This window comes from Atractosteus spatula, chromosome 3 (genome assembly GCF_055471065.1).
Source record: "Atractosteus spatula isolate fAtrSpa1 chromosome 3, fAtrSpa1.hap1, whole genome shotgun sequence".
NCBI lineage: Eukaryota > Metazoa > Chordata > Actinopteri > Semionotiformes > Lepisosteidae > Atractosteus > Atractosteus spatula.
The window spans coordinates 36,009,526-36,036,716 of NC_142708.1; the positions used below are offsets into that span (position 1 = coordinate 36,009,526).

At 35.4% G+C, this 27,191-nt stretch overlaps 1 protein-coding gene across 2 annotated transcripts in view; it reads right to left on the reverse strand.

The window, feature by feature from the left end:
* LOC148837763 (ADP-ribosylation factor-like protein 15) overlaps positions 1–27,191 on the reverse strand; it is a 220,316-nt gene that overhangs the window by 127,673 nt on the left and 65,452 nt on the right. For both annotated transcript variants that reach the window (XM_088911295.1, XM_088911294.1), the window contains exon 2: positions 4,872–5,016. In XM_088911295.1, the coding sequence (XP_088767421.1) occupies positions 4,872–5,016 (145 nt within the window). The remainder of the gene's footprint in view (positions 1–4,871; positions 5,017–27,191) is intronic.

The window sequence follows — 27,191 nt, forward strand, 5'->3', positions numbered from 1 at the left end:
TACATTGCTGTACACCTTAGACTGCTTTTACATAAGACAGTTATATATTGCCCTTCCAAACTATAAGGGAAAACCCTTAACAGTGGATCAGTCCATCATCAGTGGTGATTACCCATGCAACACGGCACAGCATTGATTCCACTAAACGTTCACAGATGTCTATGAAGATATACTGTAGGACCATTCAGCCCACAGCAGTCGAAGCAGCTGCACTCAAGAAGAGTGGAGCAGTTCAGTAGCTTTTTGAAGCCCGAATTGTTTTTCACATTGGTATATTTTTATCCCTCCAACCACTGCCTCTTAAATCTCAACTTACACGGGAGCTGTTGCTCCCTTGTACTATACATGTGCACTTATAATCTTGCCTTGTCCAGTGAAAAGCATAAAAGGGACAGTGAAATAAGATGTGTCACTTTTGCTGTGTACAGTACTGTAGAATATTGTATTTTAGAACAAAAGATAACTGTGAATTAAAAGTACAGAACTTCAGCTTGTATTTCTGGTTAGATGTGTGCTTACATATTAAACGATGTTAGAACAACATTTTAGAACTAGTTAATTAAACGAGTGTATATTTAGTATTTGCTTGCATACCCCTTACATGCAATGACTGCGTCAAGCATGTGACCAACTGACTTAACCATACTCTTGATGTTCCTTTGAGATGCCTTGCTAACCCATCACTGCAGGCAGTTTTTTTTTGGTTTGTGGGATTTTTGGGGTTTCCTCTGCAACAAAATGCACGTTCAACAGGATTCAGATCAGGACACCGACACGGCCAGTTGAAAAGTTTCCACTTCTTCCTGATCTTCCTAACTGTTTGATTAAGTGTTTGGTATGTTGCAGGGCTCTCTCTAGTTGTAGTATGAATTGCATTTTTGGGACATCGGAAGCCAAGATGTTTCTGTAAAATTCAGAATTCATTCTGCTGCTGTCATCATCAGTTACGTGACCAGTGAGCCTGTTCCAGAGGTCAGTTCCACCATGCTTCACAGATGAGGATGTGTGCTTAAGATCACTTAAGATCATTTGCAGTTTTACTTTTTCTTTATACTTTGCCTTTCCATCACTTTCATTAAGGTTTAACTTTGTCTTGTCTGCCAATAAAACTTTGTTCCAGAACTGTTGTGACTCATATTTGTTCTTTTTTTTTCAAATTCTAATCTGTCTTCTATGATTACAGAGCTGATGAGAGGTTTGCATCTTGCAGGGTAGTCCTTGTAATTATCCTGTCAAAGTCTTCAGCACCTAGTGAATTGAGATACCTTACCACCTGCAACTGTGGAGATAACTGTCTGCAATCCTGTTTGCTTTCAGCTTCACAATTGCTCGCTTTGCCATCGTAGACAACACTCTAGTTTTTGTCTTGGATTATGCTTTTTCTCACTCAAGAGTCAGACCCAAAAAGTGAACTCCCAAGGCTGGAGCCAAGGCTATATATTCACAGCTTTTTTATGTTCCCACAATTAATGCAACATGGAACAGCTGAGCGATCAGAAACACCTGCAAGCCATTTGTCCTAATATTTGAGTTAATCTGAAATGGGGGTATTGAACGCCACAAATGATATCATTCTAACATGGCTAAATATGTATGAAATTCTGTATTTTTGCCATATATTTATCTTTTGATCTGAAATACAAATGTCATTAGTACAGAGCAAACTTGACAAATTTCACTTCACTGCTTTGAGGCAAATGTAAAGCATTGTGGTACAGTATAATTCAAATAAATAATGATTTATAACTATATACATTCAGATAAATAAAAATGTATAATTATAATATTATTTAACAATAATTGAAACAATAAAAATATTGAAACATCAAGATCTATTTTAGTGCGCACTATACTTTTGTCATGTACTTGAAATACATACGTAAGACCCATTCGTGTCTAATTGCCTACTACACTATCAGAACCAACATACCTTACACAGTGGTCATAAACATATCTGTTTATAGATTATATATCCGTGTGTCTCATGGAAAGTAAGCTGGGGTATGCGAAAAGACAAACTCCTAATGCAAGAAATCGTATTTGACTAATAAAGTGATCTCTTATATCCTTAGTATATCCTTAATGAAAGCATGCCACTTTAAGTTATTCTGTCATATGTTAAGACAGTTCAGTGAATTAATCTTAATTTTAACTAATCATAGTTCAATTTTAAAGAATTCATGGAAGCCAATTTTGTAAACTGGGAGAGGTGCACTCCCAAAATCAACAAAGCCAACTTTGCCATAATATTGCGTCCACACTTCTTGAGATCTTTAAGTGAATGTTGGCACACAATACTTGTGGGTAGATGCCATTCTTTTAGCATTATGAATGAAAGAATGTCATTTTGTATTTTGATTTAGCAAGGTTTTTAAGAAAACCTGATGGGGGGAAAAAGGCAGCACCCCAGCTGACAGTTTAAATGTGTGGCAAGTACCAGTATGATGAAATATACACAATAATTCAAGCAACGATTGTTACACATGCAATATCCACATGCAATTTTTTTTGTAATAAATTTAATACATTTTTACTATGTATTTTAAATATTACAAAATGAACTCATTTATCAGCCTCTGAATATAACAAATACAGTGGGCAATAAATCCTAAAGATCACAGGGCCAATGTTAAAATCTGAAATGGCATGGGAATTACTTTTAAAACACAGAAAAATACAGATAAACATATATATATGTCTAATATAAAATACTGTACAGTACATAATGTTCTAAATATATCAACAAACTTTACTACACAGTTCTGATAACAGTAAAACATTTTCACTAAAATATAAAACATATTCTTAGATGGAAAAATTAGAATAGAATTGGAAAAATTAACAAATGCAGTCTTTGGAAGATTTCAAAAGTTAGCTAAATGAAGGAGAAATAAATCTTAAACTTGTATGAAGTAAGTGTCACTAATAAAGATATTATTTCATGACAGGCATATTAGATTCACAAAAAGATTAAATATGGTTTGTGTAGCAGCTATTTTGAATGAACATGAATTTTAAGTACAACATTCCTGTATGACATAGCTTATATAGAATGTCAGCATATATGTACTAACAAGCGTGATGAGCACAATGCTAAAACATTTTAGAACACAGCTCAGGTTTTCTCCCAAATAAACATTGCATTTATTAATTATGCAATGTTTAAATGTATTTGCTCACAAAACTGAGCAAGTTTGGATTATTCATAAATGTGATTACAGACATTGTATGACCAAGAGCTGCCAGTATCTGTCGCAGGTGTACCTTCAATATTAATGTCATGACCCAGTATCGATGAGCCGCACAATGGCAGTGTGTGCATAAACATGGACAAGAATCTGAGTGTTTAAAATGCGTGGTGCTATAAAGTGAATTCTAGATCTCACTTGGTGATGAGAATGCAAGCAGATCAGTCACGGAACATCTATTGACGTACATTATGTCTAAGAAAAGACGGTCATTTTGGTCATATAAACACAGTGGTGTGTAGTACTTTTTCTGACAACTTTAGGAGTTGGACCTCTTTTTGATGAACATAAACAAAACAAATGACACACTGAATGTATTTATTTTGACAACAGCTCGACGGCTGTACTATACTTGCTGTTATAGTGACAGTAATGTCTACATAATCCCCTAATCTTTCACTAGGATAATGCTTACTCCCATAAGGCAAGAGTCACTCAAGAGTTATTATTTCTACTATGTCATCAACGTTACGCTCTGGCCTAATGTATCTCTGGATCTTAACCAAAGCAGACTCCTGTGGGATGAGTTAGGCAGGCCCATTTGTCAGCATCAAACACAACCAAATAATGTCACTGATCTGGAAGTTGTTTTGCAGACTGAACAGAAAGACTTTGCAGTCTCTGTACAACATCTCTGCTCCATAACATTCATATGCTTATGATGAAGACACCAGTTACTGACTACTTACTGTACATGGTGGTTCCTATTTTAAAAGGGCTAGGGATCAGATAACACTTGTGTTTTTCAAACTTTCATGATTGCAAATAATGTCCTATTTTAAGTTTACAAACTATACCTAACTTTACCATTTTAATGTTTGTCATGAACTTTATGGTTTTCAGAGTCGCCAAAACAAAAACCTATAAAATGTAAAATGTTCATTTTTTCATCTGTTAAATTCTTTTTTTTCCATTTGTTCCTTTTGCCGCACATTAATAAGAATGTAAATGAGTATGGAATTTATTTTTGACTTACAAAACTTTATATAACAATGCTTACATTGATCCTGAAGTTAAGGATATTTATGAAAAATAAACTAATTGAAAACTGGGTAAAAGAGAGGTGAATAAGAAGTCACCACAGTGGAAACTACATAGAGTGCATTTTCAGGAATGAACAGGAGGCACACCTTTATCCAAACAATTGCGTGGAATATGCTCAAGCTACTCAGCAATGCTGTTGAAGCCAATACCCTGGCATCTTTGAAGAAATGGCTGGATGAAATCTTTCGAACAATTTGGTACAGTAACTTCTACCAAATGAGCTAGTTGAGCCTTACGGCCTCCTCTGGACTCTAATCTTTCTTACACTCTTGCGCTCTAAACTAAGATGGCTTGTCATTGGAATACTGAAACATTCTGCATGCTGACAAAATAAAATCTGCCTCATGTGTGGTAAAATGTTTTTGTTTTTTAAAACAGAAAGACAAAATTAACTTTTTCATGGTTAAAAGGTAGTATCATGACACACCATCAAATAATTCCATTGATAACTAATTTCTGGTTTTAGCAAGAACTATGGAAGTTATACAAAGCTCCAGGGAAATGCAGCTTTAAAAACAGAGTTGCAAACCTGGTTGTAAAAGTGGTCTTGGTAAGACTGTGTCTTCACAGTGGCCTCACCTGTGGTAGGCACAATATTGTCAGTGCCTTCACTGCAAAGTCTTGAGAGGAGACTTGTTTTGCCAGAGCCTGTCAGGCCTATACAAACCACATCATATTCAGGTCTTGGAGGAGGTGGTCCTTTGCAGCAGAGAGCTCTGAAACACTATAAGGAAGAAAAGAAAAAAAAGTTTTCTTTAGAGTGATTTGGAAAATGTCACAACATCACATAAATTACAATGGGAAAACATTATTTGACCTGACTGTTCCCCTTTATTTGCATTTCCACTTTTTTCACCTATTTTATCTTTGTGCAGTACAGGTATCAACTGACCTGTCACTACATGAATTACAGCCTGTGGCCAGAAACCAGTTATGAAACATTAAGTATCACATATTGTGTTAACCATGAATGATATGTTTAAGAGTCATGCTTAAAGATCAGAATCCAGAACTAAAATAAGACCGCTTTTATTGGACAAGAAATAAGAAAGGTCAGTCTGGGCTGTTAAGACATTTTGCCCCCTAAATGATATCTGTTTTGTAGAAGAAACAATGTGTAATACAAAATTAACACTTTAGTTTCATTAGGGTCTGCTTTGTGAGTACTGTTATTTTTAATTAACAGTATTTGCAGCAAACCATATTAAGTCTACTCCAATATATTTGATAAAAGTATTATAGTACTAAAGTTAATTTGTGTGATGTTTTTTTTTTAACATTCTCTTCCAGTCACCAAAGAGAACATACTCAAAGAATATGTAACAGGTAATAAATACACAGTTCTTTACCATTACCCCTGAAAAGCAAGGTCGAGGTCCAAGCCTCTTCTCAAGAAAATATGTTGTTAAGCTCTTTGACAACATCCTATGTTCAGATGGTTAATTAAATCTGTGCAGAGTTAAAAGTTCATACACTAACAAAAGGGAGAGGCCTACCATGCGTAGCAACTCTCAAGCATACAGTAGTAGTGGTCCCATAAAGGTGTCAGGCAGCTCAGGAAATTGAATTTTTCCATGGCTGAAGGAAACTTGAATGCAGCAAAGTACCAAGCTCTAACTGTATCGAAATGGTAGTGGGCTTATTTAACATAGTTTAATATTTAGGCTTGACAACAGTCTAAAGCACAAAGCTAAGTCAAGAGAAGAATTTCTATAGTGTACAAACTCAATAAAAAAGTGCCAAACCTCCTGACCTGAAAATAACTGAAGACAGGACAGAAGAAATAAACACAACAAATATGAATGCAATTAGTTGAATTAAAGGAAAGGGGAAAGCTACCACAGTTACTATTTGACTACCATTGCTGAGTAAACTGTATTTTATTATATATATCAAATTATATCAAAATTGTAATCCAAAATTCATGAAAGAGAAATAGTGCAGAAACTTTAATTTGAAACATAGCCACTCTCTGTTAAAAAGGGGGATGAAGCAAATATTGAAACTATTCCTTTTAAGCAAAAAAAATCTGAGTACTTAAAAAACCATGAAGAGGAGCTATTCTTCTTACCCATCATTAATGAAGTGCTTGTAAAATTTTTCCAACATTTGTTGAAAACAAAAGCATGACACAGACTTCTCTTCATACTGTCAGACAGGGGTAGGAGACAGAAACAAGGGTAAAAGACTGACATCCACTGCCACTCTTATTTTCTTCACAATTTATTACTGTAAGCAAAATTCCAGTAATTGTAATCTCTACCTTCTTTTCAGTTGTTCTTGCTAATAACAAATGAAGTGTCTCTAGAACCTTTCCAACACTCTCATTTGTTAAGAACAAAAACAAACCATGTCTGATGCAATGCAGCATTTCAATAACTAAGACAAACGGAAGCAATTAACAAGAACACAGAGCTGCACAGTCAGTTCAGGACAGTAGACTTCTTTCTGCATTGTGTTCGGCTTCCTTTGGAACTACAAGCAAGACACAGAAAGAAATCTTCCACCAGTGTTCCATTAATTTTCTCTTTCAGTGGATTTGACAACACAAAGTTATAGCATACCTGAGAAATACAAATTCTGGAGTCCTTAAGATTTGCTTGGATTAAACAAAGGCCTTTTATCAATGCAACGTAGACATTGGTACATTATAAAGAATCTGAGAGTTTTTCATGGGGGAAATTTATTTATGTAGAAAATGTTAATGGTCATCTTCCCTTTCTGCATTCACCATTTCATCCTGAAAGTAATCCTGATAGAAAGGTGAGGAAGGATATATAGTACAATGAAAGAATTTTAATTTAATTACACTGCAATTTTGCCAACACTTATTTGAAGGTAAGGAAGCATGCTTTCAAATAAAATGCAGGTCAGATCTTTAAAATTTAAAGCTGCTCAGATCTGCAGGACCTTTTTACAGTAACACCAGAAACTGACAGGAGGCATCCATATTAAACTAGGAACTAGTTAACATATTATAACCTAGGATGCTCCTGAAAAGTAACAACTGGTGCAACTGGATGCCATAGAAGACTCCCATTAAAGTCACCAGACAACTCAGACCTGAGGTATTCAGTACAGGTGTCTCTACTATGCCAGCAATATGACTCAACATGAGTGGGCTACGTGACTGCAGTTATCAAATTTTTACTTGGTTATTGGCAAAGGGACAAATATTTGATTACTTGTGTTATTTGCAAATGGTAGGGACAAGTGTATATCAATACCAAAAGGTGTGGAAGGCCATTAATGAGAACCTTAGGAGTCAGCAGATTGCGGTCTACAGTAATCTAACCTCAATGCGATGACCATATTTTGAAATTGGGGCTCCACCCTTCGTTACAGTAACACCAGCATCAATATTATCCCTTTATCTTTCAGCTTGAAAATGGTGATGGTTACTCAACTCTTGCCACTTCAGGCTGGATCTGCATTATGTAACAGCCCACTACATCACCAGAATATACTGTAAACCACTTGAGCACCTGTGGAATAGGTTGGGTCAATGGTTACATTAACATTCTGGTCACCTGTCTGTTATCCAAGACCATCTACTGTACATACTGTACTACTGTATGTGACAGGGTCATATCCTGTTACAGGTATGCCCCAAAGCTTTGGAATACTATTGCTAAGGATAACAGAGAGTCACCTTTCTTGAGCACTATCAAATCAAAACCTTCTCTTTAGAAGGCTGTTTAATTAGCTGGTTTTGTGTCTGCCCCATTGTTTTCCTACTGTATTCCAAAACCCTTATTCTGCAATCCTGCCCTCCTCTCATTGTGCATTTTTTTTCTGATTGTAAAGCATTTTTGAGAAGTCACTTGTAAAGGTGTTATTCAAAATAAAGTTTATTATTATTGTGAAAAACAGGCCATTTGAATACCACTGCATTATAACTTCAGTGTGTCTCTACCAACAAATACTGTGATCAAATATACTTAAATAACACATAGTGTAATAAATAATAATAGGACCAAGTAACAATTTACAATGTTTCATGGAAATACCAACTAAACTTAATGTTATACTTAGCAAGAAAAGACTAAATTTCTTTCTAGATGTCACATTCAATAACAATAATCCACCCAAGTTATTTTCAGGGTGCAATGACTTGGATTTGACACACAATCACTTCTCCTTCCACACAAATTATAGATAACTGAGTACAATTTAGTCCAGAGTGGAAGTATTGAACTGAAAAAAATTGATGTGGCAGAGTTCATTCATTTTTATTCTAGAAATGCTTGCCTGAAGGAAATTGGGGAGTTATACCCATCTACTTAAATCCATCTCAGTTTTTGTAAGTATGGTATTAAAATTTGTTAACAGTCAGGTATAAGGATAGGTAGATTTCAACACTGTGATTTTTAAAATTATTAACAATCAATTTTTATAAGCACAGTCATAATTGCCTGTGAAGTACTCAAAGGCAGACTTACATGTTCATTTCAAATCACAAAAGCGTGCTAAAACAATTGGGAAAACAACAAATGGGTGAATACGAGTGATTGAGCAACATCCTCAAAGAATTTCAGGATATCATCAGCGTAAACTGAAATGAACTGTTGCCACATTATGTGATTATATAAAGGTTCAGCATAAAATAACCATAAACCGTACAAACAAATCACAAGTACATTATATTGAAGTTGTAAAGAAAGAATTTCTGAAACTTTCTACAGTATATACTGTAAAGCCACACTGCACAAACATTTCTGAAATGTGGCTACAGAGGCTCAATGAATATTATACAGTCCAATCACTCCAAAGCACAGCCTTCTTAACATCTGTTTATAATACTCTACCACTGTTACTATAAAGCCCAAATTAGGCATATCTATAAATACACTCTATATAAAAAAGTCTGTGCTATTCTCTCAAGCCATAATGGTATCGGAAATTGTAAAGTATCTCTTCCATGATCACTATTCTAAAAGTACTTGCAGATTCTCCTGGATCGCAGATTTCAGCATACCCTCTGTGATCCCCAGAGGGGCTGCTTGGAAGACTCATTCAGCTGTTTAGCAAATATCTGTGGGTAAAATCCCAGACTGCAGACTGGCAAGATCACTGTGTTTGCAGCTGAGCTTGTATAAACAGCACACAGGTAAAGAAATATTAATGGAGATCAGTCTCTCCCTGTAACATAAAAGGAAAATTAAGATGCAATTTTTTTGTGTATAACAGTCCGGTGGTGTCCATTTTTAACTTAATTCTTTTCCTTTAAAAAAGCTTTTTAAGGAAGTAGATGACACAAACAGGAATAAAAAGTAAACTTAACTTTATGCAACAGGAAAGTATATCTTTTTCAAGAAGAGAATAACAACACTTTAGATTCATAAGACATAAGCATAGCATTATATAGAAAATTTTGCTGTTCTTTATATTAGGAAAAATTTAAAAAGACTGTTTTTTTTCTCTAATGCAGTAATTCATGTTTTTTATTGAAATATTATGAAGAAGAAGTACAAAATTAATGTGACAAGAGGCAAGAGTGTAATGCCTTTACAGCAAAGACCAAAACCACATGCTCATGGTATGTCAGAGGCTCAGACTGAACACAATGACTTGGACATCTGGTGCTTTATCGACCAACACCAGCATGGTGCATTTTAGCATCACAGAGCTAAAGGTGCCATCCTTCCCATGAAAGATAAACCAGCTCCCAATTTACAGTGTGGGGGGACACAGATTTCACAGCAGTTGTTTCAGGAGAGCAGAGTCAGTGACCTCAATGCCCTGGACAAACTAAGTCCCCTCTGAGGCCAAAATGTCTCTGCCCAGCCTGCTGACAAGGTGATTGACGAGGATGCTTCATGAAGAGGCTTGCAAAGAAAAATAAATATTTCTAAAGGTAAAAGCAACATCTAGAAACTTTAAAGAATTTCAGAGTTACTGTGCAATGTCACTCTGAAGAAAGAGATTACAGCTTTAGCTCTTTAGATCATTCCAGACCCCTGGGTAGTTCACTTAACCCTTTTTAGGTATATAATGAGAAGAAGCTGCAGTTATCATTCCCTATTAATGCTTCATCTCGATCTTGGTAGTGAATACTTGCCTGAAAAATGAGAACAGGAAAATTTAAAAAAACAATGTATGACTGGAACAAAAACCCTGTCCTATTCTTAAAATGGTTTGCTAGCAGTGTGTTTAAAAACAGCTGGTTTGTCACTGTAGTTCTATAGCTTTTTGCCTCAGAAAAAGCAGGTGATACAACCCTTGCCAAAGCTACTCAATAATAGTTGATTGAGCTAAAATCTTAATTGATTGATCGCTTCTTCATAAATTGGATGTATTTTAATTGTGTTTCTGTAAAAGGCCTCGAGACATTACCTCATTGCTGTTTTTGCAGTTGTAAAGCTGATTAGCTGAAACACAGCCTTAACAGCATTATAAACAGCTAGCAGCAGACATGAAGCACAGCTGGGACAAATCCACTCCAAAATGCCAGAAGATTAAATCTCAATGCAAGTGGAACCTACATGGAACAATACAGATTTAAGTAAACACCCTATTGTCCCAACAACAGCTCCTCTACAAGTAACAAAGAAAACCTGCATGCAGTAGTACCTTTAAGAGGCTGTTTGTGAGTTGAATGCAATGCCCACCTTTTGGAAAACCACTTAAAAATCAGTAATAATCTAGAAATGTCAGGTCCAATGAGTATATTGATTGTAGAATGGAAAGATAAATTATGCAAAGTTCTTTTATTTTAATGAATGAAAAGGATGCAAAAAAAAGAAATTGCTTAAGCAGCAATGTACAGTTTCATAAGAAAAGTGCAGGAATATATACAAATGAAATAATTGAAGCTCACCACTACTACAGCACAGGGAGGTAAGAATTATATAGATCTGGACTGGCTAACCTGGACTCTACATGTCAATCTGCAAGAATATTATAATCCTATCCCCTTTAAATAGAAGACTCATCCTTAATTTATTAATTGGCCGCGTAACTGTTGTTATAACTTCAACAATTAAGGCTTAGCTGGAACAAATAGTTGCGAACAAACAAAATAGAAGATACATATTTGTCTACCCCTAAGAATCAAAAATCACATCATCAAAAAACCTAAATGGCATTTTTTCATTATCCCAGTCCATTTATGGTACAATACTATTTGTCACTACTGCAACCACTAATACTAGCACTAATGACGATTATGACTACTGACTAAAAAAAGTACTGACTATTACTAACTAGTACTGTAGTAACTAACTAGATTATTACTGACTATTACTTAAAGTAAGTAATCTTTTCAATGTGTCTTATAATGAATAACTTGTGTAAAATTGTAAAATGTTCCAGAGGATCAGTGGGAGATTAATCATGGCCATATGCATACAGTATATCCAAATAACTGGACTGGATTCCTCCCCAATTATAACACCCACTGTGCCTGACAACAAATGATAGCAGTCAGGCTAGATGAATAAACAGTGTACTGTATTTCAAATAATTGAGATTTGGGAAATAAATCTGAGAGAATAAAAAGAAAATACAATAGAAAAGGCTTACAACAGGTGCTAAGTGGACTGACAGGCTGGTCAACCAGCAAAATATCAAGAACTGTAGATAAGTGTTCAGATGTACAGAAACAAAAATAATGTATTAGAGTGTGTGTACTGTACATTGGTACACTGATGTGTACACTGTCAGTCACTAGTGTTACACTAGAATATAACCACTGATCAGTGTCAAGAAACCATGCACCAGATTTATCTGCATAATTAAGAGATATTCACCCAAGCCTAGCCAAACATTACTAAGCTTCAACAGAACAGGTCTACAAGCCTTGCTCCCAGCTGCAGAACATTTGTGGTCACAAACAACATGAATGCAAAATGCTTTTATGAAGAAGTGCAAAAAAGGGCTGGTCTTCTCAATAACTAAACTTGAATCTAACTAAGACTGTCAAAACCCATTCTGTCGGCTGAAGCTGGAGGAAGTACTGTATGAAATTAATCCTAATTAGAAATTAGGATAGGAATTTCTGTCAAGCATGGTAGTGGCAGCATTATACAGTATTATGGCAGGAAGTGATGTCAACTATACTTTATAGGCATCTATTAAATTAGTATGCATTTTGTGAACATACACTTAAGTTCACTGATTTAAAACACCCAAGTATTGAAAAAAGCCAGCAAACAGAAGTCTCATAGGCATGATGGGTTTCATTTCATATGTAAACAATGCAAGGTTTATTACTACAATGGATTAAATCGGACACTGATTTCATTTTTAGCTGTTTGCTTGAAATGTGAATGATATCTAAATAGTCATGACACAGCAAATGTGAGAAACCTCAAATTTTGGAATACTTTCTGGAATTCTGAAATGAGACTACTGTAGTTTCAATTACACCAAGAATGCCAAATGTTTAAATGCCAAGTGATTGAAAATTTCATAATCTGGCTCGGAGACTCATTTAAAAATGGAATATCTAAATATAATAGTACACATCTGGAAACAGAAAAAATAAGGACTGGTTTAGAACAAAACAGAAATTACCTACAACATTGGCTCTTATCAATGAACAAATTGTGAACTATATATTTTAGGATTTGTTCTTCAATTTACATTTCATCCTTTTAAAGCAATATTCTAAACACAAAAATGTGTTGGCAATACAGAATTATGAACATATTATAAGATCATGTGATATTATAAATGGCTATATTGGTAAACAATGTCACTTGGTATTACCTTTGATTTAACCTTTCACTTGGTATCACCTTTGATTAAATGACAAAAACATTTAAAACATACTGTACAATCCACTTATATTACGCATACAATCAATAAGAAACATACTGAAACAGTAACATTTGTTATATTAACTATAAGAATAACTTCAAAGGACAGACCTATAAAATTGCAATATGCATACAATGCAAAAAACTTTTAAAGAAATCCAAAAATAATGGAGAAAATGTACAGTACAGTGACCTACAAAACCATTCAGCCCCTTCCAATTACATTTTATTTTGTTGAATTTTAAATTATGAGTATACATTTCTTAAATGAATATTTTCATTAAAACTCAAGTTCGCTTGCTCATATTTACCCACTCATACCAAGGCCAATTAGCCAATTAATCTACAAGTATGTCTTTGGACTGTAGGAGGAAACAAAAGAAAACCCATGTGAACATGGGGAGAACATGCAAGCTCCACACAGATAGCACCGGGTCTGAAATTAACCCCAAAACACCAGGGCCCCCGCTCTGCAAGGCATCAATGCTAACCACTGTGCCACCCCCATTTTGTTATGACAAACCAAAATGAATTCAGGTGTACAATATTATTTAGACACACTTAGTTGAATGTGTCTGAGTGTCTTCACATGATTTCAGAATAATAACCCCTTTTTCTGTACGGTTCCTCAGTCAGGTAGTAAATTTCAAGCAAAGAGTCAATAATGAAGACCAAACAACAAGGGGATGAAGCTACAGAAAGATGGGAAAATCCCTTTTTCATATCCCTTTGTGCTCAGCAAAGTTGATTATTAAGAAGTGGAAGATTTATTGATGTTATGTCAAATGCAAACCCAATGCAGCACATCTTCAAATCAACACCAATCCTACTCTCAAGCATGATAGTGGCAGCATTATATTATGGAACCCCTTCTTGTCAACAGGGACTGGAATGCTAGTTAGTTTTGAGGGGAAAAAAGATGGAGCAAAGTACAAGCAAACACAAGAAAACCTGCTTCAGTCACATGAAAATCCACCACTTTTCAGAAGGACAGTGACCTAAAGCACAAGGCATATATTTAAACTGGAGTGGAGTTAACAGAAAGTGAGAGTTAAGTGGCCAAGACAAAGTACCAACCTTAAAAAAAATATGTACTGTAGCAAGACTTGAAAATTGTGGTCCATCAATGATCCCCAACCAACCTGAGAGTGTTTGAGTGAGTTTGCAAAAGAGAATGAGCAGCTGAATTAATGAGTTAGCTGGGACTTATCCAAAAACACTTGCAGCAGTAATTGCTGCAGAAGGTGCTTTCACCAAGTGTTGACTATTTTAGTTTTTCGTTTTTTAATTGTTAATCAGCTTTTTGCTGACATTTATCTTCTCTCACACATAGAACTGCTCACTTTAAGATTATTGATTAAATTGATATCAATTTGATTAAAATTGTCACTTTAAAAAATGAGTATATATAATTTGTCATTCAAACATAATTCTAACTCTAAAATAATATGTAATGCAACAAAATAGGACATTATTGAAAGGCAGAACACCATATTACAGTTATCATGTGGCTTGTTAGATTTGATCCCTTACAGTTTTAAAAAGTAGTTTCAGAGAACATGAAGAAAGTTCTCCAGGCTTTGAACATCCAGCTTGTTCCCAAGACTGTGTGTGTCATTGTTGCACGGACATTTGTGCTATTTAAAAAACAGCCCACGATGAAAGAAGTTGCTCCTTATCATTTCCCATCATATTCTAGAAAATATGAATAAAAGAGCAAAAGAGAAGAACTGTCTCAAATAATATGTATGAAGACTGCCAAAAATATGTAGGATAGTGCTGGCTGTGATTTGTGAACAAAAACAGCAGTGTCCTTTGTTTCTTATTTTCCCTTTTTCTATTCTCAGCGATGCCAAGATGCCCCTCTTTGCTACTTCTTTACCAAGAAATGTGAAGCAGTTCATTGTGAGTTGAAGCTTCTTGTAGCTCAGCAGTCCACTGATAGGACATCAGCTTATAGCTGGGAAAACGCCTGCTGTCTGGCACTGGACTGAGAGTATTAAGATGTTGGATAGACTAGGCCTGACAGTCAATCCCAGCCTCTCTAGACAGTGCCTGGAGGACAAAAGCCAGCATTTGTCTGCAGAACTCAATCATGACCTTTAAAATGACAGTTCTCTATAGCTGGCTAAACAAAGTAGAAGTTCTGTTGAATGACACGTATGTAATACACACCAGCAACAGTCAAAACACAGATTTCTCTCAGCTAAGGTTGAACAAAGGCACGGATGGTGCCTTTATTGAACTTTTTTATGGTTGTTGTTGTTCAAGCTGCTGCTGCAGTTCTGAAGCTATCAAAGCGATGTATACTTAAGAGTTAGTGTGCTGTACAGTTACATAGGACAACACAAACTGGCCTAACTTAAAGGAAGTAATACTTGATAATAATATGTGTCCAAAGAAGATACTGCATGTTTGCTTTTTGATCAGTATTACAGAGTAGTGATAAGGGTTCTGCATTCCTAACCAGAGGTTTATGAGTTCAAAACTAACCTCAGCAAAGTACTTTACTCATGTTGTTTCAATAAATGTCCTTCTGTATAAATGGGTACTCCCCACTCTACCATTGTAAAAAAAGATTTAATCAATTTACCTATCTGAGGAGTGATCAATCCAGGTCCTAGAGTTACAGTCCCAGCAGATAGTTATAAGGATTATCTATAATTGAACAATTTCTCAACACTTAGAACAGCTAGTTTGGGTGACTGAAACAGGTGTGTTCCTGAATTTGTTTAGAGATTATTTGAAATGCAATTCTAACACCCTCTAGAGCTCAAGTACCAATGTTTAGGCCATTTCTGACTTAATGAAACAAACTGATTTACTAAATGAATCAAAGTTTTAATGTGTTCCAAACAGCAAATACGCTTCAGTGTCAGCTACTATAAAAAAGGCAACAGCTTCACTAACCCTTCACTAATATTGAACTCACTTAAAATTCAGCCTGTACCTCAAATCAACTCATGCACTAAAACGAAGGGGAATGTGGCAAATATTGTTCTGCAATTAATTCACTATTGCCAAGAATTACCTCATTTTAAGCATTATGTGTCCATTTAAATCAGTGTTCAAGGGCTGGCATGAAAGAATGCTTGTCAATGGTTTTACCACATAACCCTGATATCGGAATATCATGAAAGTTTTCCATCATATTCTTCACGACAGCTGTCTTTCATCATGTGACGTGTAGTAAAACGTTTGTGAAACACCGAACTAATTCCTGGTGTTTAACAGTTTATTAATTTGCTGCTTACTTTCAATAATATTTGCTTTATTCTCTGAGCTAAGGAAAGGTCTAACAGAGAAGGAAAACCAAAATTAATGTCAGAATAAAATACAAAATACAGTTGATCACCTTCAACATCTTGAACAGTTTGGCTCCTGACTACATCTGTGGACAGCTAACACACCTACATATTATTAGCACTCTGGCCTTCTGTCAGTTCCTTTCTGCTGCTCCAAGACTGTTGAATGATCTCATCCCATTTCAGACTTCGCAAATTAGTCAGCACTTTGAAATCCTCTCTTAAAACTCACTTCTTTTTGGATATGCAATATAAAATAAAGGCTATGATAAATATTTGATTTAAATTCCATATTTGAAATAAAATTGTATGTACTCTCCCGTGTAAACTACAAAATATATAGTGTACAAAAGGTTAAAATAATAATTTCTATTAAATTTTAACAACACTGCAGAATAAAACTGAACCATTTTCAACAAAAGTATGCTGAAGAACTAATACTATGACCTGACAAAAGGTATGTAAATGTTTGAGGCACGGGGCGTAAAGACAAATGCAAATGAGAAGACGCCTTATGATTCATATAGCTTGTCAAAAGACTAAATACTGTAGTATCACCTTTGGACAACAAAGCTGGCTTGTTCCAGTCTCCCACTGCCCTTTTTGTAAAGTGTTTCCAGCCTTTCATTTGTGTGGTGTAGTTCAGGGTTCATTCTTGATTCTATATATGACAGGCCCACACTGTTAATTTTGTCAATATCCTTCTACATCCTGATTCCATACTGGCAATATTTTTTGTTCTATTGTGACTGTCAAATTGTACACAAAATTCCAAATAAGGTCTTGTTAGTGTATGTTCTCAGTTTATATTCAATAAACTATCCCAACATTCTGTTTCACTTTATGCTGCCTTCCCACATCATCACTGTATGTATGTATAGTACATAATGCATGCAAATTCCACACACTGTCAAGTCAGTTTATAAATTGTTGCAAAGAGGTATGCACATTTTTGGTTGTACTGATCTCCTAAAACTTCATCAAACTTGATTTATATATACTTATTTTTGCACAGAACTTGTGATAATTGTTTTTCCTCATCCTTTAATTTTAGGAGTTTTCTTTTTTCATGTAAAACTGTATGTGTGCAATCCATTTGGTCCACATTTTGAGCATTTGTATTGTTATAGCTAACAATTCATATCTAAGTAGCATTTTGCACTGATACCAAATCCACACATTAGACAAGTTCTGTGAGTACTCTTTGAGAAAATAAACATAACAACCAGTCATTTTTAAGACCCAATGCAGTCTATGTTGCATGATACTAAATATATTTACCAAATCAATGCACAGTATTTCCCAAGCAATAATGCAGAGGAGTGTTATGAACAGTATTGTGTGCAAGTAAAGGCTACATTAACTGTTATCACTAGGCCAATTGTGTTCACACAATTCCCTCTACAATCATATATAATGCATTATTTCAATGCTATAACTATAGTAAAAATATAGTTTGATGTAGTAATCTTTCTATTTACCTTGCACACACGTGTTTGTGTGATTTGGACTTTTATACCAACAGGAAGCTACCTTGATTTTCATACTTTATACAAGAGAACAAATCCTTTTGTCTTTGATTTTTTCCAGAAATATTGTCTATATGCTCAAAGTTTTTCCACTACAATCACTATTTCATCAACATTTTCAGACTCTGTGAGCTTTGATTTGAATCAACTACTATAGCAGACCAAATGGACCAACCAACGTGGGAGTAAAATCTTCTGTGAATTGTTGCACATTGGGGATAAAATGAATGATGACACTGCCAAACACTTCTCATTACAATGCAGGTCTCCAAGAACAGTAGTAAGAGAACCCACAGCACCACCTATCATTCTATGGTCTATTTTGACTTATATGCAAGAGTAACACATAACATACTGAAGTAGAACATAAAACATACATATATATATATTATTGATGGAAAATATATATATAATTTATCTGTATTCAACACAACAATTTAATACAAACACGTTGTGTAATGTATCAGCTGCCTTAACATATCTTAAGCAGCTCCAACAAAGACAGCTACACATCAAAGGACAGGACTTGGGACAGGACTTAGCAGGTCTACTCATGCTACATATCAAAGGACAGCTACATAACAAAGGACAGGACTTGAGACAGGACCAACTGGTCAACTCATGCTACATATCAAAGGGCAAGACGAATACACATGAAGCTGTGAAGCAAAACAACTTCCTGAGATCATACTATATATAAGAGCTGGGAAACCCTTGCGGTTTGTCTGTCCTGCGGGGCAGACCCAACGCGCGTTGATGTCATTATTGAGCTCAATAAAACAACTGAATCCACAAAGACTGTGTCCTGCTCCTTGGATGAAGGATTTCCCACAACAATACTGTACAAAACAAGAGCTGTTTCTAACATTCATTAAAATTAAAAATTCCTTCAGATACTGTATAAAACCCACATTTTCACTCATTTATGATTTATGAGGATTTTGTCTTACTACTTGGACTTTGTAGTTAAGGGCTCTTCCCAGGGTCACCTATGAGTATACACCCCCAAAAAACTAAGACAAAATTAGAGAGGCAGGTTATTACACTTTGATTGACTTTGGCTTTTTTTTAGAGAAGAGAACGTTAGTTTGAGACTAGAAATACAGACTTTCAACAATTCCCATCAAATTCCCAACAAATCCATGACAACAGACATAGTATACATCATTTGTATTATCCTATCAAAGTTTGCAACTGAGGAATTTATATGGAATTGGTACAAATCCTAATAAGGTATACTGTATAAAGATCAAATTTATTTGTCCTAAGCAGTGAATAATCAAATCATGTTTATTGCTGGAGTACATCTAGTCATACTACAGTTGTCTAGAGCCATGTGTTACAAAGCAATATGTAAAACAAACATGTATGATGCCTATACAGTATGTGTCATTTTTAAGTTTCTGAAAATAGGAGACAGCAAAACACCCACTGGAGATCAACATCTTTACACTAGGAATGACTGAGAACCTAAGAGTGTACTGGAGCAGACTGTTTTGTTATTTAATAACCTCCCTCCTTCTCTGCACAGTAACCACTATAGGCTCCATCCTAACATAGTAGCTGTGACCCTCAGTCCAAGAGAGGCAAGATCAAAGACGGTCTGGGCAGCCTTGGAAAAACATTTCTACTGAGAATGGACGAGATGCCTGTCAAAAGGTGATTCCCACTGAGTGGAGGGCTGGCTCAGGTTACCTCTGGATGCCAACATGAAAGAGCCACAGTAATCAACATACGTTTTTTTTTTCTTCAGAATGGGAATAAAATGAGTCAATGAAGTGGTGGTCCCTCTGTTGTCACTAATATGCTTTCCAAGCTGAAACACAGCTTTTTCAAAAAAAGATTTCTAAGGTGGGGGGTTGCACTGTGCCTAGTTACCTTTGGCAATATAGTGGTAAAAAAGTGAAATGAGAAGTTTCATTGTGGTATTTTTAAGGCAGCTCATGTTTCTATGGCTAGCCCACGATCAGAGCTGAAGGGTGTGCGGGGAGATGATATTGGCGAAGGAGGGGGGTGGTGCTGTAAATCTTGATGTCACTGACAGGAAGGCTGTTGTGAACCATTACCATAAATCTGACAAACGCTAATTTGATGGGAGGCTGTATCTGTCTGGTCCGAGGCCAGTCTAGACAGTCTATTGAGAAATCCTACAGCGGGACTGTTTGTTCCCAGTAACACCATCTGGATATGGCAATAAGAGGCAACCGGTGGAGTTCACACACGGATCAAAGTGCACAATTTCCTTGTGCTTCCAAAAAAAGCTTCAGATTCACTTTCAGTGCATGGAAAACCTCAGCCTTTATACATACTTTGTATAAAGTACATTTTTTCATACTGTACCTGTACATTAACAGCACAGAAACCACACTGCAAGGATCCTAATAGAACACAATCAGCAAATATTCAAACCTACATTGATTCATGTACTCAATTTTTATACATTCAACCCTGGAATGCTTTGCAATGTACAGTGTCTGTGACCAATAAACTTGTCTTGTTGGTTCTAATATGAAATTAAATTTGACAGAGACTTCAGAAAATCCTACACTCTGCTCCACAGAGAGTTCAAGTGAGGAGAGTCTGCACCTTATCCGAGCTTTCTGTAAACCACTGATAAGGATACTCAGAACTGTTGGCAGTGACATTTAGTCACTCAGTTTATATACAAGCAGTTGGATGATGAAGCCCTAAGGATTTCTGCTTTAATACATTTAAAAGATCAGAAGATCATATTCATAAAGATTCAGTAAATTTGATGTGTTCTTCTTAATCCTCAGTTTGAGTACAAATACCTCACTACACTTCCAATTGTAACTACAAACCCTCAGTGCAAACTGATCTATTACAATACCACTGAACATATATTTTTATCTCACCAGTCCTTACAGTAGATGCTACATCTTTGCCTTGTTTCACGGACACAATATTAGGAACATAATGTATAAGCAAGTGAAAAAAAAATGATAAAAAGCAACTTACTTATCTATTTACAGCAAATTTCAGTCAAGGCTTGGTATAAGGTATATGTTGCATAATGAGAAAACAGCAAACAACAGAAAAAGACAATGCTACAGAAGAATTATGATATAAACAGAAGGTCCTGTAGACTCTAGTCTCCTACCAGTACATAGGGGAAATAGGTCCTGTAGTGCTTCATGAATTGAAAACAAAGCAAAAACATTTATCTGTCTGCAATCTACCCCATGAAAGAATAAAATAAAGTGATGTTTATTAAAAATTGTGCTTAATTAAGTGGAAAATGGGGGCAGTGAAAGGTAATGGCAAAAAGGGCCACCTACAGGAATGTGCTCCCTTTTTTTCTGAAGGATTCATACACTTTGAGGGCATCCTCTTCACTGTTACTACACATTAGGGGGGAGTAAACCTATTGTGAGACATTTAGGAATATAAATCTTGTAATTGGGTAGGGTGATTAGCTTGAACGTATTAGCATAGCCTGGGTGAAACCTTTAGTTTCCAGCACAATATATTCTAAAAGATGTTTTCCACACTGAGATAGAGGATCAAAGCCTAAGGGGCCTCCTATTGAACCACCCTGACTAATACAAATGTCAGACTGAGGGGGGAGCTCCCAGCTTTGAGACATAGGGGGCTACATGACTACATCAGTTATCATACAATTTTTATGCAACATCTATTTATCTGAGGTGGCCCTAATTTTTAATAAAAACAAATCTTTGGCCCTCTTTTCCCACTAGTGTGGGAAAATGTCTAAGATAAACACATTTCCATTAGACCCAAATGCTCTGCTTTAATAACCATTTAAAGGTCTTTTGTTACAAAAAGATGGAGATTGACTCAAAAATAAATAGTTTTTTCTAGGAACAGAGAATTAGGCTGATAAAGTGTAATGCATTTAATTCCTTTAAACACTTTTTATGCAAATACCCAGCACTCATAACAGCAGGCGTAAGTACCTTTGATTTGTTATGGATAAAATCCTTCATAGTAGACTGTGTAAACTGGTTTGATATAATTCATTATGTTGTTAATTGTTACATTACACATAAAGTGTTTTAGATCCAGTGTGAAAGAAAAACACAGCTTCTGGAAGTTCCTCAATTATATAAGGAATCAAATCAATTCAGGCAGAGGATTCCTCTTATGGGGCCAGAACAGCTCTGTCTAGACGCATCTTTTTCATGTCTTTAATCTTTTAAGACTTACAAAAATGGAAAAGTCATTAATAAGAGCAGATGAGCTCCATTCATACAGACACAGAATGTTTCCAAGATTGGAAGGGTACAGCCATGACCTCTGGGTATTATTAAGAGTAATGGATGAGAACACCTTCTGCCTTATGTACAGCAGTTGTGTGAATGGCGTACTGAACAGAGAAAAGCCCCTGTCCTGGCAGAAATATTCACTAATCATAGCATTTGAAACAGAATATTAATATTTTCAACATTAATTAATTATTTTAAACGAATGATAGATTATTACATAATAAAACTAAAATAAACATTTTTAAAATAAAATCCCAGAGACACCACATTTTACAGCCTTTACAGACAAGCAATCAGTGTCAAGGAGGCATGATTCTGCTTTCTGTTAAGAGTTTAGGTTGAGTCTGGGTTGGAACTGACATTAACAGCTGGCCTACAGAAGTAATTTAGCAAATATTTGCACATCACTGATGACCTTTTTAGGTGGCTGTTACATACTGTATGAACTAGTGCCTACTTAATGATTGCCCTTTACTTGTATCAGTATTTCATACCACTGGTTGCAGCTTTACAAACGCTGTGCCAGTTTTGACGGAGGAGAAGTGAGGGGTATAACTTGGAGCCATCTGACAAACATGCACGTGTTAAGAGTACAATGGAGTATCCTGTCTAGTGTAATACACAGAGTTTTTGTTTCCCATCCCAAAACAAAGCCTACACTCCCCCTTAAAGGCATTTTAGAAATGGCACAGTAAAGAAAAAAAAATACATGCAACTTTGAAGTGTGGCATGTTGAAAATACTTGTACTTTCCATGCGGCTGAAAGTGCTAGCCCCTCAACTGCATACTGTACATGAAAGCAGATATACATATTGGCATCTTATATCTAGAATAACTTAATATGCTGTATAAAAAATGTTAACTACGACTTTAGCAGTTAAATGTTAACAGACTTTAACAGCAACACTCTGACAGTAACTTAATAACTGATTGTTAAAATATTTTTGTCCAATAATATTTATTCTTAGAAGTTAAGATGGAGAGGTATTTCTGAATAAATACGAACAAGCAACTGACATTAAGCTATCAGAATTGTTATCCTTATAGAATCTAAGGTGAGCTCCATTTCTTTTATCATTTTTTCTGTCAGTATTTGAGTTGGCATAAAATTCTGGAGTTGTCTTACAGAGCCTTAATTGACTTTGCTGCTTTGTACTTAAATGAATTGTCAGAAACAGTCTCCAGCTGTTCTCTCCTTATGCTCGACTGATAAAGGTCTACTGACTGCATCCCAAATATACAGCCCAAATTACACAGCTTTGGAACATTCTGTCCCAATATATACACTACTTGTATAATGCGGCTTCATTCTCTCATTTGTAATGCAAAAAATGAAGTTGGTAAAAATGTATACTGCTTTTTTTCGCACTCATGTCCTCACCAAATCACTTATTTTTTTAACGATGGCAGGTATGTAGGTCCTTAAACAAAGCATTTTTATTCTGATTAGAAATTAATTAGTGTTTGTATTTAGCTGATGCAGTTATTCAAATCAATATACATTTACAGACTGTTCAGCAGACTGTTCCGGTGCAGTACACTGTTCAAGAGCACAAGAGCAGTGCTCCACCCCTGATTTGAACCTGCAACTTTTCAACTGAATTTACATTGATTAAATGGACACAAGAACTAATTCTCTTTTGTTATGTTTAACATTTGGCACTGTCTATTCAAGTGTGCACTGGAGTAAAAAAGGTTCAGCACCATTAGCATTGCATGGAGATATATTTCTACTGTAAATGCATGCAAAAAAAAAAGTTATATCAACAGCTTGGTATCATGACATCAATTTTTTTATTTAAATGCCTACAACAATAATGGAACAGGTATCACAGCTGTCATCTCCCAATGGTGTACAGCTAGGGTTGGGTTATATATTGCTGTATGAATTTCCAGTTAAAATAAGAAGAATACATAGACTCTCCTAGCATGAATCATACAAAAAACCTTAAAAACATTGTGTAGAAAAACTATGGATCTTTTAAAGCAGTGTGGTTAAACATTTCTTTTCAATGAAAATATGTTAGATGTTCCCAAGCATAACCGACACAAAAATTAAAGGTTACAGTATATTAATGTTCCACTTATGGTAAAAGAGCATACACTTCCGCTCCATGGTTTGAATTCCTAAATCATACATTGATACCTTTTCTAGCCCCATCAGATATAACAACTTGAGTACATATAAAAGTTCTGACTTAGTTACAAGGGACACGTGCAAAAAGGAGGCAACCCTAAACTGGGTTAAAATAAAGCATGTATGACTAAGATGTGCACCATGAAAACCAGTCCTTAAAACACTGATAACATCCAATTTCACCATTGAAATTCCTCACATATTTCTTTTCACATAGAAAACGGTTCCTTCTGCTCACTTCTAAAAAATGGCAAATAAATAAATAAATGCATAACATTGATGCTGGAAAAGGTAGAAAATCTGTATAGGATTTAGTAGAGAGGCATTGTGCATGTAACTATGAAAGTAGTCGATTAAGAGTAGGAAGAAGGATGGTAATGTCCTTGATGGTAAGAACCTTGCAATAATAATGCAATAGGATATGGTTTGTTCTGTGGTAGAGTTTGGATGATGACAGACCATTATGTAGCGCTCTTTTAAGATATTACTGCACATAGACACATAGTAGCCTCTATAATGTATCTCGCCTTTGAAAACTGCACACTTGTATAACCAGTATTATAAATTATTTCTTAAATTAATAAAATTCAATATTGTTATGATTTGGTATTTTAATATGTATTCAAATTTAATTAAAATTATTTTTTAATAAAGTCAAATTTTTTTAAGTTGAAATGACTATTCATACAGAATATGAGTTTTCATCATGCAATACTGCAGTATATTAAAACATTAAAAAATCTCATCTGACACAATTATATGATTGTATATATGTTTGATGGAAGAGAACACTTTTAACATGCAGCTGTGAAAATCCCAAAAAAGATCACAGATAAAGTAATCTAAAACAGTGTCATTTGAAAGGCTCCTTGAAAGGAATATATGATTCAGTCTACCTGCAATTGTCTTTTTCTTCCATATAAGCTTTGGAATTTTTCACTGAATCACTGAAACTCGTGGAAAAATGTAAATACCCAAATACATGCTGTACATTTGCATCATTAACATCAACTATTCTGATGTCCATCACTGTGGCTCTATTTGCCTGATGAACATAAACCTTATCCCTTAATTTGTCAATTGGCTTAAGCCAGCCTTTAATTTTATTTTTCCCCGATATGTACTGTACTGGATTACACACAAGTTAAAGGTTGCCATACACTGCAGACTGGTGTCCACAACTGTACTTCATAAAGTTTTATTTTTATTTTAAAAAAACAAAACATTCAGTGTTTCACTTTGCTCAACGTGAAAAGCACAGATTCATTTCAATGCACATTGCTCCTTTTCCCTCCTCCCAAGTAATCAGGCACTCTGAAATAAAGAGGTAAGCTTTGGTCATGTGTTTTCAGTGCCAGCACTGTGGAGGTCCTAATGAAGCATAACATCTACAGAAGGGGCAGACAGAGGGCAGCAGCACTCAATCCACTTAACCTCGGCTTGGAATGGACCCAGGTCCAACTATTGAGATGAGGGTTAAGGCAGTACTCAGGGAACTTGAAGATCTCCACAGTACATCCAGATTTGTGTTTTTATTATGTTTTAGGTGAAGACACAGAAAAATATATATATATATATTACCAAGAAGACATCTAGAATATGTGCAGATGCAGAAATAAATAAAAAAGGGATGAAGTGCAACCTAAAACATACAGATTTAATTTCTATACATTGTACAGAGCTTTTGGAAAATGATATGGAATAATAGAAACTATGTTTAGTGATTAAAATAAATACTTTCTTGGAGTTGGCACATCAATATATTATAGTATTTAAATAACCTAAAGAACATATAAAGACACAAATATAAACATCAGATAAAAACACATCAGTCACACAAATGGGCATAAAATGATTCAAATATAAAAATATTTTAAAAGTCTGTAAACTGCAAGGGTGCTTAAAAACAAACAACATTTGCTTTCTTTTTGCGATAGACTCATTAAACACAATTTTAAATTAATGCACAATGCATTAAATAGAAAGGTTTTCAATAACCCTCTCAAAACTCTATGGTTTGCCAAATAATCACTGTTCTAACAATGCTAAACAAATGCCAAATTTTCTAACTGTAGAATACTTCGATTGTTTTTAGCATCAACTTTACCTTTGCTACACAAAACTCAAGACAAGACTTTCCAATGTTATGTCACCGTTATGTCCGTCAAAGCTTAGAAGGCATTTCTGAATGTGGCAGTGAAGCATCTATGACTTCTAAATGAAATACTGAAAGAGATTTCTGTGGGCACCAAATCAACTAATAACCAACAGAAAATGAAAATAATAGTTAAATATAACTTGTTTTGTAGTAGTAATTAAGGATACAGAACATTACGCTTTTGTAGTATACCGTATATAAAATGTCTCAATTGCATTTTGAGCAGTCAAAAGTTAATTTCTGAGGAAATCAATGATAAAATATTAATCAAAGTATCAATTATAACAAACAATTGTCAGTTATGTCATATTTTTATACTTATTTTTTACTGTTTTTTTTACTGTTTATGAATTTGACTATTCTGATTAAACTCTATTTCCTAGCGTTAATCCCGCATCAGCAGGGTCCACTTGTCGGCACACCAGTCTCCATTTGGTGGTTTGAACCAAATCTTTGAGCCGACGTTGCCATTAAATGCGACCAAGAATACTCCAACCGGCGCGTCGCTCCGCCTGCCGTCGGAGTATGAGGGGGGAGGGGGGGAGAACAAAGTAATGTAGCCAATTCATAGAGGGGGATTATTAGGAGGCATGGGAAATTTGGCCAGGATGCCGGGGTTACACCCCTACTCTTTTCGAGAGACACCCTGGGATTTTTAATGACCACAGAGAGTCAGGACCTCGGTCAAGGACGGCGCTTATTTACAGTATAGTGTCCCTGTCACTAAACTGGGGCATTAGGACCCACCTGGACCGCGGGGT